The sequence below is a fragment of the Epithele typhae genome (assembly GCF_022376455.1).
Source record: "Epithele typhae strain CBS 203.58 chromosome Unknown BXZ73scaffold_4, whole genome shotgun sequence".
Lineage (NCBI taxonomy): Eukaryota > Fungi > Basidiomycota > Agaricomycetes > Polyporales > Epitheliaceae > Epithele > Epithele typhae.
In genome coordinates this window covers 636,484-654,827 of record NW_025954195.1, presented here as the reverse complement: position 1 = coordinate 654,827, position 18,344 = coordinate 636,484, and the positions used below count along the sequence as shown (strand labels likewise).

The 18,344-nt window shown below is 54.6% G+C and overlaps 5 protein-coding genes across 5 annotated transcripts; 2 read left to right on the top strand and 3 right to left on the bottom strand.

Moving 5' to 3' along the window:
* Positions 1 to 161: 161 nt before the first annotated feature.
* Positions 162 to 599, bottom strand: BXZ73DRAFT_97254 (uncharacterized protein; the record flags this gene model as incomplete). The annotated part of the gene is made up of 5 exons (XM_048027300.1): positions 162 to 179; positions 236 to 303; positions 359 to 413; positions 478 to 515; positions 578 to 599. The coding sequence occupies 5 exons, from the start codon at positions 597 to 599 to the stop codon at positions 162 to 164; spliced, it is 201 nt and encodes a 66-aa protein (XP_047882025.1).
* A 143-nt stretch (positions 600 to 742) lies between these two features.
* Positions 743 to 1,683, top strand: BXZ73DRAFT_97253 (yeats family protein; the record flags this gene model as incomplete). Its single annotated transcript, XM_048027299.1, has 4 exons — positions 743 to 772; positions 829 to 1,054; positions 1,110 to 1,146; positions 1,200 to 1,683. The coding sequence occupies 4 exons, from the start codon at positions 743 to 745 to the stop codon at positions 1,681 to 1,683; spliced, it is 777 nt and encodes a 258-aa protein (XP_047882024.1).
* A 101-nt stretch (positions 1,684 to 1,784) lies between these two features.
* On the bottom strand, positions 1,785 to 8,836 carry BXZ73DRAFT_40392 (uncharacterized protein; the record flags this gene model as incomplete). Its single annotated transcript, XM_048018568.1, has 22 exons — positions 1,785 to 1,820; positions 1,871 to 2,281; positions 2,344 to 2,431; positions 2,487 to 2,609; positions 2,666 to 2,763; positions 2,819 to 2,943; positions 2,996 to 3,190; positions 3,242 to 3,494; positions 3,541 to 3,744; positions 3,800 to 3,998; positions 4,057 to 4,137; positions 4,185 to 4,285; positions 4,372 to 4,645; positions 4,700 to 5,174; positions 5,226 to 5,730; positions 5,780 to 7,012; positions 7,076 to 7,297; positions 7,349 to 7,837; positions 7,892 to 7,988; positions 8,042 to 8,197; positions 8,249 to 8,590; positions 8,646 to 8,836. 22 exons carry the CDS (start codon positions 8,834 to 8,836, stop codon positions 1,785 to 1,787), a joined length of 5,898 nt encoding a protein of 1,965 aa, XP_047882023.1.
* Positions 8,837 to 10,476: 1,640 nt separating this feature from the next.
* On the bottom strand, positions 10,477 to 13,511 carry BXZ73DRAFT_87585 (Nop14-like protein; the record flags this gene model as incomplete). The annotated part of the gene is made up of 7 exons (XM_048024636.1): positions 10,477 to 10,887; positions 10,943 to 11,728; positions 11,779 to 12,627; positions 12,680 to 12,745; positions 12,797 to 12,867; positions 12,922 to 13,186; positions 13,245 to 13,511. The coding sequence occupies 7 exons, from the start codon at positions 13,509 to 13,511 to the stop codon at positions 10,477 to 10,479; spliced, it is 2,715 nt and encodes a 904-aa protein (XP_047882022.1).
* Positions 13,512 to 15,308: 1,797 nt separating this feature from the next.
* BXZ73DRAFT_40085 (uncharacterized protein) lies at positions 15,309 to 18,296 on the top strand (the record flags this gene model as incomplete). Its single annotated transcript, XM_048018502.1, has 7 exons — positions 15,309 to 15,418; positions 15,469 to 15,501; positions 15,560 to 15,663; positions 15,709 to 16,264; positions 16,316 to 16,496; positions 16,743 to 17,225; positions 17,283 to 18,296. The coding sequence occupies 7 exons, from the start codon at positions 15,309 to 15,311 to the stop codon at positions 18,294 to 18,296; spliced, it is 2,481 nt and encodes an 826-aa protein (XP_047882021.1).
* Between the last annotated feature and the right edge of the window lie 48 nt (positions 18,297 to 18,344).

Here is an 18,344-nt window from a genome sequence, read left to right as displayed (position 1 = left end):
GAGTCGGATGTTGGACACACTCTGGCCCCATGTCTTCAACTCTCGCATGATTCCTCCTGGCATGGTCTCAATCACTCCTGTAGTTTGTGGCCTTGCTATTACGGTCTTACTGGAAAACATTACGAAGTCTACAGCAATGCCGCTCCTGCAGCGTGACGTGTTTACTCCGAAGGCTTGCCCTGAAAGTGAAGAGACCATTAGGGTTCTGGACGATTTCTTAGATCCAATGACTGACCCTGATGAGCTGGTACACGCCGAGCGTGGTGCAAGCCATGCCAGCCGAGAAGAGGACGAGGTACGAGTCTTGCAGAGTGTACATAAGGGGACGGCGCAGGTAATGCTCACGGGTGTTACTCACTGACGTAGAGCTTCGAGCGAGGCAGGCGATAGTAGACAGGGACGTGCGCCTGGCGCTGCAACGCACAAGCATACCCTGGTTAGAGTTAAGCAGGAGGGTCCACGAAGATGCAAACACACCTGGACGAGCTTCTGCTTCTCCAGCACCCGGTTTTGCACTACGAAACAAGATAGCCGCGTCAGAACCGCACCAGGGTCGTCTCAGGGCACCGGCACTGACTGTTGTAGATGCCGCTGAGCATGGTGGGCGACGCGAGAGGAGGGCGAGTACTGAGGTGGTGTGGACGAGTGGTGGACGGAGAAGAGGCGGGCGGGCCAAGTCGCGCGGCGGAGTCTCAAACGCCAGAGCCGGCGCGACCTGCCTCGACCGCGTTCCGCCACCGTCATGGCCAACAACGACCGCGTTCGAGTCCGGGTGCGTGCCCGGCGCGCCCTCTCGCTCTCCGCTGGCCCGCTCACGATTGCGCGTAGGGCGTGACCATACACCGTCCGATCATCTACGGGAACACAGCGACGGTCCTGACCGAGAAGGAGAAGGAGACCCTCCCCACCGACCACACCCACCGATGGACCGTCGCCGTGAGGAGCGCGGCGTCCGCCCCGGACTCGGACATCGTCGGAGGGGCGGATGACTTGAGCTATTTCATCAAGCGGGTGACCTTCAAGCTGCACGAGACCTATCCAAACCCGAATCGAGGTGAGTGCCGCCTCTCTGAACCCGGTCCTGTGGCTCAACTCGCGTGGGCCTCTAGTCTTGGACAAACCTCCGTTTGAGGTCACAGAGACAGGGTGCGTCTCTCGTCCAACTCCGGCAGAGCATGGGGGGCTTATGCGCACGACAGATGGGGTGAGTTCGAAATTGCAATCAAAATCCTCTTCCTCTCCGACTCGGGTGAGAAGACCATGACTTTCTACCACCACTTGAAGCTACACCCGTGGACCCTCGTCACTGGGCCAGACGTCGAGATCCCCACTCCCGAGGTTGCGGCGAAGCTTGGGCCCGTGCATTCGTGGCAATACGATGAAATCGTCTTCAACGACCCTTTCCAGTCCTTCCTCAACCTTCTCACTGCCCACCCACCGACGTCACTACCGAAAATCAAACGCCGTCCAGTGCCCTTCCACACCGCCGATCCGTCTTCGCTTGAGGCGTCGAAGGGCGGTGTTCCGGAATTCCAGCAGGAAATGGAGAAAGAGGAGGGAGAACGGTTGGAGAAGGCCCTGAAGACGATTATCGAGGACACGCACAAGTGGCGGAACAAGCTCATTGAGTGCGAAAAGGAGGCTAACAGACTCAAGAAAGATTTGGACGCGTTTCAATCGTGAGACTGGTACGGGTATATACTACAGTGTACAATGTGTATGATACAACAATAATTGTCTATGAGAGCACATACGTTGCCAAGTCAATGTTCATCCTCTTGCCCTCACTGGAACGGTGCCCAACCGAAATACATGCGAGACTAGAAGCGCGTCAATCATCAAGTCTCTGGGCGACTGTGGTAATACGTACTAGATTCGAAACATCTGCTGCCTCGGTGATGAGAGCCTGGACATGGTTGATCACCGACAAATGCCTGGACGGGTGTTTGGACCTGCAAGGCTTGAACCTGCCTTCTAGCTTCTCTTCGATGGGTCCTAAAGCATGCATCGATAGGTCCCGCATATCGGCCACATTCGACACAGGGTTGACTTGCTGCCCGTGACGGCGCTCCCTTCGTCGCTTCTCGATCCATTCCAGGAGCGGGTCATGTACGAAGGCGTCCAGGACGTTGCGGAGACAGTCCTTGTTGTCGCGCAGTAGACGCAGCGTGACCTCGCAAGAGATGCGGAAGACGCCCTCTACGCCAGTCACTCCGAAGCCGTCGACGATGTTCTGTGTCAGGCGGAACGGGACAATCTCTGGAGTTTCGAGGAAGTGGCCCTAGATCACAAAACCATGGTCGATATAGGGCAATAGAGTCCGTGCAGGACCGACGAACTCACCTTTTCGAAGAGACAGTCGAAGTCAACATGGACAATCTCGCCTGATACGGTGTCCAAGAGGATGTTCTCCAAATGCCTATCGCCCAAGCTGATGGTCGACTGTTTGAGAGCCGCTGTGAAATCCATAGCTTGAGCCCACTCACCCAAGTATGTAGCCGACCATGGACATGACCGCGGCTGTTCGGCTATACGCTTTCCTGCTGGCCAACCACAGGGTCGGTTCGGAAAATGTCTCCACGAACCACTCGTGGAGTACGGGCTTGAAGCTGCACCACCGACCTCTCAGCGACGAAGTGCTAAGCCTTTCTTCGTGTTGACTTACCGTGGTAGGATATCTTCGACAAAAATCTTGCCGATTTCGTTCACAGATTCTGAAGCCCGAAGCTTCGCCGCCGACGTGCAGAACGTAGGGTCCTTCCACTGCCAGGGCAACGGGTGAAGTCATTGTGTGCGTATGAAACTCATTAAAACGTACCCATTCCGCCCAACCTCTGTTCGCGTAAAGTCGTTCGAGGATTGTCCTGATAGGCACGGTGTGGGGCACCCATTGAATCATACCACATTCTTCCGTAAGTGAGACTACGCTGTAGGTCCGGATCCCTGTGCGGAACTCATCGGTGAATGAACATAGGCTGAAAGCGGGGATATCTACTGAGCTGCCTTCGTCGTGCCTCAGAATCGGCTTTGAGGAGCTTGTTGAGGATAGCGTCGAAATCCATAAGCCTGCCATCCTTCCGGAGGTCGTCTTTCTTGGCTAAGAATGTGTACGTCCGTCCGTCGCTCCCGATGATCTCCAGCTTCTTTGGCTTGGCCATTGAGTTCATAACCGCAATTTCGTCGCAGACGCCTTGATGGACGTTGTGAGATACTTCATAAGACGCATGTAGAGAAGACTCACTGTGGAAGCGAGGGGGGTCGATCAAGAACGGCTTGTGTGTGCTTTCCATCGCCGAGGAAGGTGGAAGGTTAGCGGTCAACGACTCTTGCAACGGTATCAAGATGTTTTCTTTCTTGGCAATGTCGCGCAGCTCTCCGAAGTGGGTTTTCAGGGAGATCGTCTTGGATGTAGCGTTGTGGTGACAAAGCCTGATCAAGACATCCGCAAGATGGGTCATAGTTTGAATCACGGTAGGCAGACGGCGACGATTGGCCTACAGGCATATCAGTAGCTGTGAAATGGCATTGAAAATAGCTTACTTGGAGAGCCTGTATAATGATTTTGCTCCTTTTCTTGCGCATAGGATCGGCCTGACTCGTACTATGAACCACTGCAGTGAAAAGCCAGAACGCTTGCCTAGGATACTCGTGTAGAACTCTGGTGATCAGCTTTGCAAGCACGTTGTATGCGGTGTCATTCTGAACACTGATGCGAGAAACAATCTGAGGGAAGGCAGTGTACCACTGGCGAACACGGGGTAAGTATACGAGAAGGCGAATGCTTCTAGAAATAGGTCACCTTGTAAGCGGGAGAATTCTTGATGGCTTCGTCCACGGTAGAATTGATGGCGTTGAAAGTGGCATTGTCGCGATGTCGATCTTCACTCATATCGAGCCAAAGTGTGAGGACACGGGGGAGCGTCTGGTAGGTATACTTTGACCCCACAGCGATGGCCTTGGTGAAACACTGCACTGTCTTGAGATTGAGCCTCGGGCCACTGTGTCTCCTTTCAGTAAACGCCATTAACGCCATTCGGTCCTAACTGCGACACTAACCGGGTGCGCTTATCTTCGCCGCTCAGCGCTTTGAAGCACTCGTCGGAAAACTGGCCGAAGTGGAAGTACCCGCTCTCCCAGCTGGAATATGTTGATGAGTTTGCGGTAACATAGAACATGACGCTTACTCTTTACACATTTCCGAGGCAAGTTCAAGCGACTTAGCGACTTTGCCATCTTCGTAACGATCTGTGAAGCCCATCCATCGAGCAAGGATCATGTTCGCCTGCTCGTAAGAAGTAAGTCAGCGAATTGTTGCTTCATCTGGTAGCAAAATATGACCTTGGCCTTCCTCCTCTCTCCGGACATACCCACAGCGATCTCAAAAGGAGCCTTTTGACCCTTCTGCTTCTCGTTGAACAGACCCTTCCGGTGCAGATGCTTCTCCATCTCTTGCAGAGCCCGCATTGCGTCACCGGTAACTCGAACGAGCTTGGCGTTCTCGATGAAAGAGAAGGGCGCGTTGTAGCTTTGTGCTTGGAGGACGGCGCTGTAAGCGGTCTGAGTGTGCCCAGCTTTTCTGGCGATCTTCGCACTATGGAGCCATAGGTTGCCAATGGGCTCTTTCATGTCAGCATTGTCACCGCCGCTGAAAGAAGTGAGTTATTTCGAGCCCGTGGTCCACGATACTATGCCGACTCACCCAAGCTTCAACGCAGTCCGCCGCATGTTGAGGATAGGCTCTCGAATGCGGAAAGAGGGTAGAGTTGAGTCGAAACGTCCTTCCAAGCGAGAAGGAAGTTTGAGAAGATCGTTCTCCTCCACTTGACCTTTGACAGCGCCGTTGAGTAGCTCGAGCTCATGAACAAGGTGCAGATCCAGAACCGCGTCGTACGAACGATTGTAGTCAGTGGGTCCGGATGCGGTGATGGCGGAACCGAGGGTCAGTCGAGCTTTTGATAAAGAAGACGAGATGACTGCTGGATCCCCTGAGCGCATAGCAAGGAGAACCTGGGCGATCAACACTTGCGACGGATAGGCTTCGGTGTTCTCGACGAGATTCTGCACTTCATCCCAATGTCCTACCATCCACTCACTCTCGATTTGATACCCTATTAACTGTGGACCCCATTCGGGATTCCTCGTCAACACTCCCTTGACGTGAGTGCGGAGCGAATCTACAAAGACGATCAGTTTGACTTCGGGTAGGAACGTATCCTCGTCCATACCGTAGTGCCCAAGGTTGCGTAGACACCTCAGGAGGCCGAGGTGCGAGTCCAGGTTGTCCGGATCGTGCTGAAGCTGAACCTCCCAGCAGCTTTGGGCGGATGTCCATCTCCCAGTGCTCTCGTGTTCACGGATTTGATGCTCCAGAGACGGTGACAGAATCATGGGAGACACTCCTTCCATGCCATCCGGTTCTTCCAGACGAGCATACAACTCGTGCAAACGTTCGTAGTGACGCTGAAGATGCTTTGTCGATGTGCGGTTGACTCGCTGCTCCCTGATCTGATATTCCACGTTCATTAGAGCCCTCGGATACGCCTTGCATTGCGACGCGGCTTTGGCCATTAAGCCTTGATCAATATTTGACAGGATGGAGTCCACTCGAACGAGTCGTTCCTCAGCGGACGCTCTGGTGTTGGACCGCGCGGCTCGTTTCGATTCTCCCAGCAGTTCTTGGCGCGTGGTCCGAATCCAAAGATTGAGGTGGTCGAGAAGCATGAAAACCGTCTAGTAAGGTGGTCAGTGGCGTTTACAGCGACCTGGGCTGGTCTCTAACCTGTGCGCTGAGCAATTTCTTGTCGGGCGTGGAAGGACTCTGAGGATCAACTTGATCTTCTAATACGGCGAGCAGTTCTGCTCGGATCGCATCAGCGTTTTCGTCGCCTGAAGTGATGACATTGAGGACAAGGTAGGGCAGGAGGTGGTGAGCGACTCCGACATCCTTGTTGCGAACTACTGGCGCGAATATTTGAAAAATCTGCTCTGCGTATTTGCCTGATGCCTTGTTGATGAGGTCGCTCGTCCAGGCCTGTACCCATTGACGATAGGTGGGATGGGTTGGGTAGATCGGATAGTTCATCGGAATCTTGGGTGGAGCTGGGGCGTTGAAGCGAGATTCGAGCAGAGGTGTGACCGTCTCAAGGACCACCTTGGGTAAACTCTTCCAACGATTGCGAACCTTGACGGGTACCGGGTTTGAACCTCGTCCATTTTTGACCAGAGCAGGAGTAAACTGGCAGAACCGGAGGAGTTCTTGTATGGTGAACCCAAGGTAGCTTTGGTACTTGATGTCCCGAGTAGAACGATACGCCCCGACGAGCGCGTTCTGGATGATGTGTAGCGCAAAGCTGATGGCTTCGTCCTCGTCTACGAAGTTGTTCCCGACGATCATACGGGTCTCCTTCGTTGCCATTTCGAACCGGTCAGGGTCAATTGCTCCAACGATTCCGATGCACTCGAAGGCCAGGGAATGCAACGCTTCCGCCCCATCCCCATCGCGACAAGCTGCCCGGTATAGAACCGCCATCAGATCGCCGGCAAGAGCATAGAAGACATCCCCCGCTGTTAAGGAACGCAAGTAGTCCTCGCCATCTTCCAGCAAGAGCGTTTTGAGTTCGGATGTTGCTTGCACTGCGACAGTGAGGTTCTCGCTGTCTATACGGCTCAGTATAGCAGACAGTCGTTGTTGCGGCGTCCATTCCGATCGAAGGACGGTCAGTGCATGACTGGCTTCCAGCAGTTCCGGGATACCTCGAAGGTCGGCCACTTCGGCGACCATAGGCCCGAGTTCCCGTCCCCGATCGATGACCATGTACTTGATACACTCCTTCGCTACTTGCCGACCTTGATCGGAGAACGTTGTCCATGACGCGACGAAGGACGCCGTTGTAGGTCCGACGTGAGGGCCAATATCGCCAGGAAGCAAAGAGGAGATGAAGAGGAACCAACTTGAGAGTGCCGCATCCGAAAGCTGAGGTACAAGCAACATGGTCTGTAAAGTTGCCATGATCTAGACTAAAATTGAGAATCGACAGTAATGAAGGAAGTGATAACCACTTGCCTGAGGTGCCACGTTGCTGATGGAATGACCAACGAGTTTGCTGAACTGTCCAAAGCTCCGCAATATCCGTTGCTTCGTCTCTATGGTCAACTTGCCGTGCACTTGCAGAAGATCATTCAAGTTGGTGATGATGCCCAACATGTTCTCCTCCAACATGATCGCGAAGTCCGCGTTCTGGGAGCCCGTAGCGGCGTTCTCAAACACCCTGGCGACTTTCTGCAATCCCTGTTTGGCCTGCTTGGTATGAGTTCTCGGGCACTTCGGATACATGTTCGTGCAACTCACCTCTTCTGCGCTGTCTGGGTTCTCGTGACCAAGGCATGCAACGATCTCGGTCAAAGTAGGAAGCAGAGAACTGAACACGATGTTCGCTGCTCCAGGTGCGGCCGCAGCCTGAGTGTACATCTTGAGCATGTTCGAGATGAAAGAGAGCGTCTTTCCCGTCTGACCGACGCCGGTGAGCATGAAGGCATGGGAAAGGACATGATGCGCTTGATCGAGCATTAGGAGTGCGACGTTCGGCGAGTCGGGCGATATTATGGTTGCAACGCGTTTGAGGGCTGTCATATCACCATCTGCGAACAAAGGAGGGAGAGTATACTTAAGGCTTTGGTTAAGAAATGCCGGTGGATCAATTGTTGCGAATTCGCAGAAGTCCGTGATACCATCTGGTTCCTTCACGATTCGGCGGACGAGATACGGCGCGAAAGCTTCGAGGTAGGGCATGACTAGATTGTAGGGTGACTTGCTATAATGTCTTGCGAGCGCGTGTAGCTTGAATGGATTGTCAGTTAAGAATTAGATGACGGTGCGTGAAAAGTGACCGACTTGGAGGACCGCTGTGCCCTTCAACACAGGATTGGACTGGACCAGTTGACAGACGAGCGTGCACACGCTCTCTCGCAAGGGGAGGTCCGGAGACGTCCTGTGAAAATGCTTAATCCTACGCGAATAATCAAAATGCGGATGTTCACTCACTTTCCGATTAACCCTATGGTGATGATCGTCGTCTCCTTGACGGGGCTTTCAGGATGTCTCAAGAGCGGACTCAAGTGCCCAAAAACTGTCAAAATCCACTCGCTGGACCTGTGGCTCGGACGCAAGATCAGTTTGATGAGGTCCGTCAATGCTCGACTGTAAGGTAGCGTCAGGTGAGACAGATAAATAACAACACTGAGTGCTCACCCTGCCGCCAAGCGCACACCCCGCTCTTTGTCTTTCAGACCCCGGCTGATGAAGGTATATAGGTCGTCGCAGAGACGATCGTCGAGCGGGGAAGTCTGGTGACGAATTGACCGCGCAAGGGCATTGTAGAGGGCAATGTGAACTTTCGGAAGAGGTTTGCCGCCTTCACATTCCTGTATACAGAACGCAATCCTCATGTAGACAGGGATGAAGCATATGCCACTTTTGGATGCCTCGAACGCCAATGCGCATTGTCCGTCGCTGTGGAAGATCGAACACGTAAACTCTCCCAGCTTTTTGGCTAATCGCTCGAGACCTGTAGGTGTCGTGTTGTACAGACCACTGTAAAAATGTTATGAAGGGACACTAACAGACTCAACGCAAAATGATGACGTACTCTCGCTGGAACCGATGGTCAATTTCGTTCAAGCAGCGCCGAATATAGTCTGCGTCATTCATGCCCCCGTCGTCATCCATCCAATCCAGAACACGGGGCTCGATCAAAGTCTCCACGACTCGACGAGCGCTAATTCTCCAGGAGCCTATTGCAGGGGCATCACTCTGAGGCGGAGCTGCGAGAACTTGCATGCGCCTGCGCGAGAGTTGAAGGAAGGTATCATAAAACGGCTGTTTCTCCTCAGTGTCGAGCAGATCATGGACAACACGAAGCGTTTCCTCGTCCAGGGATGGTATAAAGAGCGTGATGTATGCTTCACATAGTGCCTGTATAGCTAATATTAGCTCTGTCTAACGCATGACCCAGAGGTATCTCACTCGCAAGGTCCGTCCATCTTCACCCCACTCTTCGGCTTTCAGTGAACGACAGATCATCGTAATATCGGACTGATTGCGAGGAACCAGTTTTGAGGTTCGAAGACTTTCTGCGAGACTTGATTCCGATGCATTCCAAGAGGCTTCGGGGCCTCTTTCCAAACGGAAGGACAGCATCCTGGTCCAGCAAATCTCTGCGGTCCTGGGAAAGCACGGAGTGGCAAACAACGATATAGCCTTGCATAGTCTTGACAGGGCGCGCGGCCTTATGGCTCCGGGACTGAAACAAGAAAGGAAGAGGTGATCGTAAATCCTCTGCGCATGCTGGCCAGTGTCCCGGACGAGGTCCATCATCAACCAGTAGTTGCAAGAAGTGGAGTCGAAGGCTTTCAAGCACATGTCCAGCAGCGAGCTGACTACGAGAGGGACTTGCTCAGGAGAGCGGATCTCGACACAGGTAGGCTGAGCAACCTTGTCTCAGTGCGTGAACGCGTTCGAGGGACGTTCCTGACTTACAGCTAATCTGGAATGTTCGCCAATATACTGGAGAACATCCGGGTCTGAGATGAGCTCCAGCGACATAGGGTACTCGCGGGTGTCGGGAGAAAACAAGAGGTCTAAAGTCATCTCAGCACACGCATACACGAGCTTTAGTAAAACGGTGACATACCGTCAACAACGTGTAAGCATCGAGTAACGAGCTCCCTCGTCTTCTGTTGAGATTTGGAACTTGCCTGGGGGCTCCCATCATCTCCGAGGGACCGCAGAACCGCAGACGCGGCGGAGGACACTGCGTCGTAGAGCGCGTCCGGTGCGAGGTATCTTGCATGTGGAAGGGGGTTCAGATCAATCCAGAGGTCCAAGATCGAGCAGAGATTCGCCAGAACAAGCAGCAGTGCTTGTGCAAGTCTCTCTTCTCCACAGAAAAGGGAAGGGACATGCTTCGCGGCGATCTCAATAACGGAGGATGCGGCCTCGATGTATGCGTCTTGCTCGTGCATTGCGTCCCATTCTGTGTCTAGTCCTTGGGGAGGGGAGATCGCGAGGATAGCTAGAAGACTTGCCACTGTCCTTATCCAATCTGAGCGTGTTTCCTTGGTCACATCTTCTAGAGTTCCGATGAGGTTGCTCTTCTGCCCCACCAGCCACTCAAGGAATTGGGCAGGAGCTCCATTCTCCTGGAATGTGGGTGGGATCAAAGTTGATGAAGGGGCTTGAGAACTCATGACCGTATCATTATAGACGCGATTGAGATGAAGGTACGGGTAGGCGGTGGATGAAAAAAGGAAAACCTTGACGGGAGTCAGGACGCGTCGGTGGCACCGTTGACGCGAGTCGCGACGCGTTCCACTAGCGCGCAGATCACGTTCCTCTCCGAGAGGGCTCATTGAAAGTTTGTTAAGTCACCAATGCAACGAAAATACAATCGCGACAACAATACGAAGCACAAGCTAGCACTACTTGCGTCCTCCCCGTCGCTTCTCCTTCGACTTCTCGCGCTCCATCGCTTTCTCCTCTGCCCGCTCGCTCTCCAAAGTGCCAAAGACGCGCTTCATGCTGTCGCGGTACACCTGATCCTTTGCCTTCTGCTTCTTCGACTGCTCCGTCGCGAGGAAGCGGGCGTCCTTGCGCAGCTCGCGGATCGCACCTTTGCGCTCCTGCTTGAGCTGTGCGCGCAACTTCGCCACCTCGTTGCGTTCGTGATCCGGATCGCGGTTGCGGAGATAGTTGGAACTTGTCTGCTCGAACTTGGGGACGTAAGTAGGGATCGGGATCGGTTTGTGCGCCTGCAACAGCAGTGGTTTGCGGGACTGAAGCGCAAATTTGAGCAGGCGACCAAGCGTGTCCCGCAAGGATTGTAGTCGTGTCTGGAAATGAAAATTAGTACGCTCCGTATCGGGAGTCCCGAAAGTGACAACACACCACTAGGTCTGACGGCAAACTGGCCTCCTTGACAGATTCCAAGATATTGTGAATGGGGGTGTATAGCTCAATGAAGCCGTCAAGACTCTTGTACTGGTCCGCGTATCTTCCCAGAAGCTCGAGTGTGAGACCAAGGAGGTCGACTTTCTCTTGTTCGCCCAGGTCATTGGCGCAGATGCATCGCGCAAGGTCCGGCTTGTTGGCAGACAATGTCTTCGCCTTCTTTCCCAAGGACAAAGGAATCGTCAACGATGTCTTGAAGTCCTGCGTCGAGAAGGTTCCAGGTATAGCAACTGCCGTGTCATAGGGATGTGGAGCAATTTGCAACAAGGAGTTCACCAGGAAATTCGTTGCTTCAGGAACAAATCGTTTCGAGAGCTTCTCGTATTGCAGGAATAGGCCACAGAGGAAGAGACCACTGGCGATGTCTTGCAAAGATCGAACACGAGCGAGCCCCAGATATGCACCCATCAATAATCTCGCTGGGGAGATGACCGGATGATTCATGTCACTGGTTGGCCAAATCCGACCGATCACGCGGAGGAGAGACAGCTCGGAGAGACCGGGCCATGTCTTGGCATCTTGTGAGTTAGGCCCTTTTGACAGTCCACGCTTGAGGTTCTTGTGCATCAACGCGAGCTTTTCGACGAAGGCTTCTGCGGACTGGATAGGATATGACTTGGTGAGGGCGGCGAGATGAGGAAGGAGCGACGTCAAAACATTGAAACGAGGAGTCGGAGGTGCGGTGATGTAGAGTATGTGCTCGATGAGAACGGTGTTCAGGTTCTGTGCGGGAAACGTCAACATATGCTCACCAGTAAACACGTGCAACTCACCTGGAGCTTGAACTTGTTGTCCTCTGCCAAACTAGGATGATGCAAGGCACGAATACGCTTGACAACAACAGGAATATCCTGATCGTCGACATTCTCCACGATTTCCAGAAATTCGTCGTGAGTTTCGGGGTAAGGGAAGGTGTATGGCAGTTCCTTCGTAGCGTTTGACGTTCGTACGGGGCGTTTGCGCCTACTTTGAACCAACGCGGTCGTGTCTCCTTCCTCGCCATCCTCTTCACCTGAATCCTCCTCCGCGCTCTCGAATTCTCCAGCAACTGATACGGCGTCTTCGTCTTCATCGTCATCCTCTCCTTCGGAATCGTCGTCGTCATCATCGTCTTCGCTCCCCTCGTCTTCTTCTGCCTCACCATCGTCTGAGGCATGGAGGCGCGCGTCTTGATCTCCAAGCCCTACTCCTAGACCATTCCACTCCTCCCTGTTTTGGAAGTCATCGTCGAGGTCATCGCCGCCGCGAGAACGAGCCTGTTGGCGCCTTCCTTTCCCCTCGTCGTCACTTTCGCTCTCTTCCCCGTTCATACGCCGAATGCGCCGTCTCTCGGCCTTCTCCAACGCCTCCTTCTCCTCGCGCGCAATCTCCTCCTCCGTTTTTGTCCGGTCCTTTGGCTTTGCTCGCCGGTCAAGGGCCAATTCACGAACATACTGATCGTATTGCTTGTCGTCGTCTTCCACAGGCACAGCGACAGGATGGGGGAGAGCTGGGGAGGAAGGTTGAACTTCCGTTGACGGAACGGCAGGGGTGGCGAAAAGCAAGGATCGGATTGAATCGAGCTCTTGGTCAAGCTCATGTCGCATATTCTCGTCCTCTTCTTGTTGCGTTTGCCGCATCATCTTGAGGCACGGCTTTAGATATACACATGAAAATACGAAGACACAGACGCACTTTATGCTCCTTGCTTTTTGCAATAACCTCTGCCATGACCTCCGATTTGGACTTCTTATGTGGTGGCTAGCGAAAATGATCAGAACATGTAGCAAGTTCCGGATTGCTGGAACCCACTCCATCCTCGTCCTCATCTTCTACCTCATCGTCAAAGCCGCCGAAGTGTGCTTTCGCGGCCTGAGGTCCAGCTGTATAGAGGGTTGGCCACCTTGCTTAGAATGACCCGTGCGCGACAGACGTACCATCGTCCTCTTCCTCATCGTCCAGACCAAGCCCGACATTGTCGAAGTCGTCCAGCTTAGATAGGTTTCGACCGTAATGGGTGAGTTCGTCCTCATCTTCTAGGTTGAACGCAACGCCTTTCGATGTACGCTGCCGCTCCCGGGTGAAACGCTCAAGCATACGCTCCTCCGGAGTCATGGTAGGGTTATTTTCACCGAACCGTCGGTCAATGATCCCGCCAGCACGGTCCCGCTGCTCGAACTCTTTCAACAGAGTCTTCTTCCTCTGTGACAAGCACATAAATTAGAGTCCCGTCCTCCTCCGAGCTTTAATGTGTACGTGCCTGCTCGATGCCTGCTTGTTTGCTTTGCGCAGGTCGGCCCGTAGTTCCAATGATTTTCCTGCCTCCGACGTCGTGCTTCAACTTCGTGACCTTCACATCGAATGGGTTGAGCTCTTGCTGGATCGCTTTGAGCTTCGTTGCCTTCTTCCGCTTGTCAACCTCAGTAGGAGCGGCACGCTTGCGCTTCTTCCCGGCCTGAGGTTGGTGTGTGAGGCCGGCCTGGTGGAGAGCGCTCTTGAGCTGCGTAAGCTGAGAGCCTTTGGCCATTCCGGAGTCGTACACAGAGCGCGAAGCAGAGAGAACCCAAGACTCAAGGGTGTGGAAGCGGGTGGGGGTGCGCGTGAGCGTCGGTCTAAAGACTGCACCCTTTCTCCATGCCCCCGGTCCAAGTCAAAATTGTGTTACAGTCACGGCTGCGTTCGGCCCGGAGCGTGAGCGTTTCCGGCACTGCTGTTACTTCCTTGTTCTCTACGGTCATGAATCGAGACCGTTTGCCTTCAGGTTGTCAGCAACGCCGCAACGACAACAAAGTTTGTTGCAGTATTATTCGCTCTTGACTATGTTGTCTCAACGATACTCTCCGCGACGTTGAAGCGCTGTAAAGCAACCAAATTACCCTCCAGACAAGTTGAGGGTTTGTCTCTTTTCCATGCACTCTTTAGTCTCGAAACAAAGGAAACGGGAACCTGTGGAAAGTATGCACGTGGTGATAAACCCTTACTGATATATGGAGTTGTCAACAGGCTTTGTGCTCTTGCCAGCCCTCGAGCACCGGCCTCATCCTATCCCTCCATTCTCCTTCACTCATAGGTACCTCCGAACCGAATGCTTCGAATACCCCGCCACCTATTCCGAGACAACGACCAACGCGCACGGGCACCCCAACATCGCCGTCGGCGGCCTTGGAATGGACATCCTAGGCCAGGATGCCCCTACGTCAATCCCCCTGTACTTCCTGTCGACCGACGCCCTGTATGTACCCTCAATCAAACGTTCATCCAGACTAATCGAACGTACAACCAGATGACTATATCAGTGTCACAGGGAATACCTCAACCAGTCGTGCTTGACGAAAAGGCTCTCCTCAACCCAGCTCTCCTCCCTCCATCGTCGATCCTGCGGCTGGGGTCATTGGCCACATCCCCTCACCCCGTCCCTCATTCCCCTCATCCTTCTCCTGGGCTCAAATCGTCGAGGGACCGGACGGACAGCCCGTTTGTGGACGCGGCGCGGATTTTGAGGAACCCGCAAAGCTCAGCTCGCCGAAGCTCACATTTGGGCCGTCCACGACCCCTTCGGCCCCACCGTCAGTATCGCCGCAGCTCTACACGCTCTTTCGAGGAGCAGCGACTTCCACCTCATGTTTGCCCCTCGTCATGCTCGTTCTGTGGACCAATAATCGCTATGTGACAAGACTCAATGGCCCGCGTTAGGCCATTCGTGGAGATTTCCAGCGTAGTGGTACGCTTGATGTCGATGATCAATTTCATTCACGTACTGGTGATCAAGTGCATTCATGTAGGATCATGTAGGATATATGTGCCTATGCTTCGGACGTTCCGAGTCGAGTTGTCGCAAGTGAAATTGAAGTGCTACGGCTTGTAGTCTAGATCAATTAAACTGGATTATTGTCCTCATCGTCTTGCCTGAATAATTGAGCGTTCCGGTTCCACTGGCAGGGCTCAAAAACGATGAGTCGTAGGTATTTTCTGCCAAGTCAGATCAATGTAGTAGTCGTCGAGGGCGTCGACATGCACACATGTTGATATATCATATGATATATGTATGCCATTGATTGTATTGCGTGGTCATTGGGGTTGCACTCATCCGAACCGGCGGCGAATGGCGGGACATGAGAAAACGGTGTGACATGAACATGGAGACAGCCGTTGCGCAGTGGATCGCCGCTGGCGGACAACGCCCGGAACCGCCACTGCGCGCCGAGCTCCGTGCAGGGCGCACCGCGCATTCTGCCCATGCTCCTTCTCCCTCATCCTCTTCACTCACAACCCCGACCCCATCGAACACCGATCGACCGAAACGTTTTGTCGCTGTGTAGGCCTTATGTCCGATTCCTACAACCTCCCTCCCGCTCCCGAACAAGACCAATCGGGTGCCGGGGACGCACTTCCGACATACGACGATCTCGCCGAACAGCACGGTCCAAACTCAAGGTATGTTTCGTGCCATCATGCAACTATACAGAAATGAATATTCCGGGCAGATTCGGCCGCTGGAGAGGATGGATAGAGAAGAGGTGCGTGTGATCACTCTGCCGAGCCGCCCGGCGCTGAACCAGTCTGCTCCTCTACTAGAGCTGCCGAACGATATAACGACATCACCCCAGCAGAGCGCGAACGGCGACGACTGCGCGGCTGGAATGTGAGTGACCGCACCACCGCCTCTTTGTTCCGCCCCAGTCTGACCTCGTTCCTGTAGATTGACCAGCCACCACCCGAGCCAGAAGACCAGAATGGACCTCCCTACTCGATGTTTTCCACGAACCCATCGGTGTCCGCGTCGTCGTACGGCGGGCCTTCAAATCCACCGTCAATATATGCATCTACCCACTCGTCGTTCATCCAAATCCCCCCTGGCCCAAGTCCGTACGCCTCTATGCTCTCTGTACCCTCGGGATATCCATCCTCCATGTATTCGTCCGCACCCTCCTCTTACCACATGCACCCGCAACTGCGCCTCCAGACCTCTTTTACAGACAGCATACCAGCATCGCCGTTCACGCACTCCAAGTACCCTGAGCCGCCTGCGTCGCTCATCCCTGAGTCTATACCACCTTCGCGTCTGAAGCTGTATAACTTTGGCTCGCGGTTTCTCCCTCATTCAACATCGCCCATCCGATGTCTGTTACCCATAACGAACCATCATTTGCTGCTCATAGGACACGATGACGGGCTGTCGGTCCTTGACATGTTTCCTCGCAGTGATAGTCCAGACGACTTCGACGGCGACGACAAGGGGCCCATGGATGCTGAGGCGAGAGTAATATGGGAGGGTGAAGGGTGAGTACGTCCCCCTGATGCAAACGTATTGGGTTGAGTTGTATCTTTCAGTGTGCATCAGATGACCATACTGGAGTCCGAGAGCACTGGAGAGGGTACTCCTCAGGGAGTTGTTCTTGTCCTAGTTGGCACCTCCGTGGATTCATCCAAAGATCAAGAAGAGCCCAGGATCTTACGGATGTATAATTTGGCGAGTCTGGTCAGTCTCGCGAAGTGGACTGTAGCGCAGAAGGTTAGTCCTTCATTCTATTTGTCCCGAACTTGGTCCAATGCTTTCTCGATGAAGCCAAAGAGCCATGATGACAGATTGTTGGTGTCCATCTAAACAGTCGCAGTCACCATTGAGCGTCGACGGAACAATGTGCACACCGTATTGCGACTCAATCATGCGTTCGAATTGACCAGCGTTCTGCTGGAGGAATTTGGACGAACCTTATGCTTTGCTTTGATGCATAGCTGACAGCTGCGTAATGATTAGGGTTCTGTGCGTCCTCTAGACATGCGAGGTGCTTCACAAAGCAAGAATTCTTATGGCCTGCCAAAGAAAATCCCTCGTTCTACCAGTTCGATCGCAAAGGGTCTGAAGAATCTGGTCCTCGACAACGGATCGCAGCTGAACACAACGTCGAAGCACGACTCACATGTGTCACACTCTTCTCTGTCCAGCATCTTCACTTCACCTACCAAGGGGAAAGGAAAGGCGCCACCACCGGTATCGCGCACAGATTCGGTCGATTCAGATTGGGACGTGGTCAACGAGCTACCGTTACGATGGGCTACAAACTATACACCACTAGCATCAACGGGGTCGCGTCTGCTCAACAATGCAGTCCTTGGCTACGACATATACCGAAATGAAGCACAGCGTGGCCCAGGTGGTGTCTTCCTTGCCATCGCCACGAAGTCGTCGGTTCTATTGTACGAAGCCCCGAAGGGCGAACGCGCTTTCCGCTTCACGAAGGTGCGTCTGGATGTCACCGTGGGCCGGCAGAGCCAGCTCCTCACGCCTGTCCTGTAGGAGTTTTACACCCCTCTACCACCGAAAAGCGTCATGTTCGTCCAACAGTCCGTCGCCGACAACATGTCCCGCAGCCCGTCCGACATCTACCCCCGCGCGACCGCGCTCGACTCCCATGTGGCGCGACACCAGCGCGTCGTCTCCTACAGCGCGGCGCAGTTGCGCACCAACTACCCAACACAGCTCACCCTCTTCGTCACCTTCGACAAGAAGGCAGGCACGATCCGTATCGCCGACTCCGCCGTCGGCGAGATCGAGCTCTACGAGGACAACTGGGCCGCACAGCAGTCCGCGCTCGGCGCCCAGTCCCCCTCGTCCGCGTCCTCCGCCGGCGGCGCCTCCGTCCGCCACTCACGCGCGTCCTGGGACGGCCGCGCGTTCGCGAAGGAGAAGGCGGCGTGGGCCCGCCCCGCGCACGTCCTTATCCCGCCGTCGACCGCGCGCGGGCGCTCGACGGAGATGTACCTCCTCACGCGCGGCCGCCAGTCGCACCTCGTGCCCTTCCCGCTCCCGTCCAGGCTCGCCGCGCTGCCGCCGTACCGCGTGCTCGTCTGGTCTGCGCCGCCGACGCACGTCGCCGTGCGCGTGTGCGCGCCCGAGGCGGACGACCCGGACGCGGTCGACCCGAACAGCATGGACGCGCCCTTCCTCCAGGTCGTCGCGTTCGGCGAGGACGGCGTGGAGGTGCAGGAGATCCCGCTCGCGCAGCTCTCGGAGCGCAAGGGCAAGGGGCGCGCGCAGGAGCCGCTCCGGGCGCAGGCGGACACGGGCGGGGCGGCGGGGCTGCTCCTGTCGGGGGGCCACTGGGACCAGCCGTTCATCCCTGGAGCGGGGCTGTCGCGCTCGTACTCGACCTCAAGTTACACCACGGATGAGTCGGAGGAAGGATATCCGCGACGTCCGCCCCAGGATGGGCTGTACGCTTGGGTCCAAAAGGGCGCCGAAGACTGGCGGGTGATCTGGCTCGGAGACGGGAGCGCCGACTTTGACGACGGCTTCGAAGATTTCGAGTAACGTGGACCTAGCCATTCGAGTGCTACAGGTACATGGACAGTGGTGGTG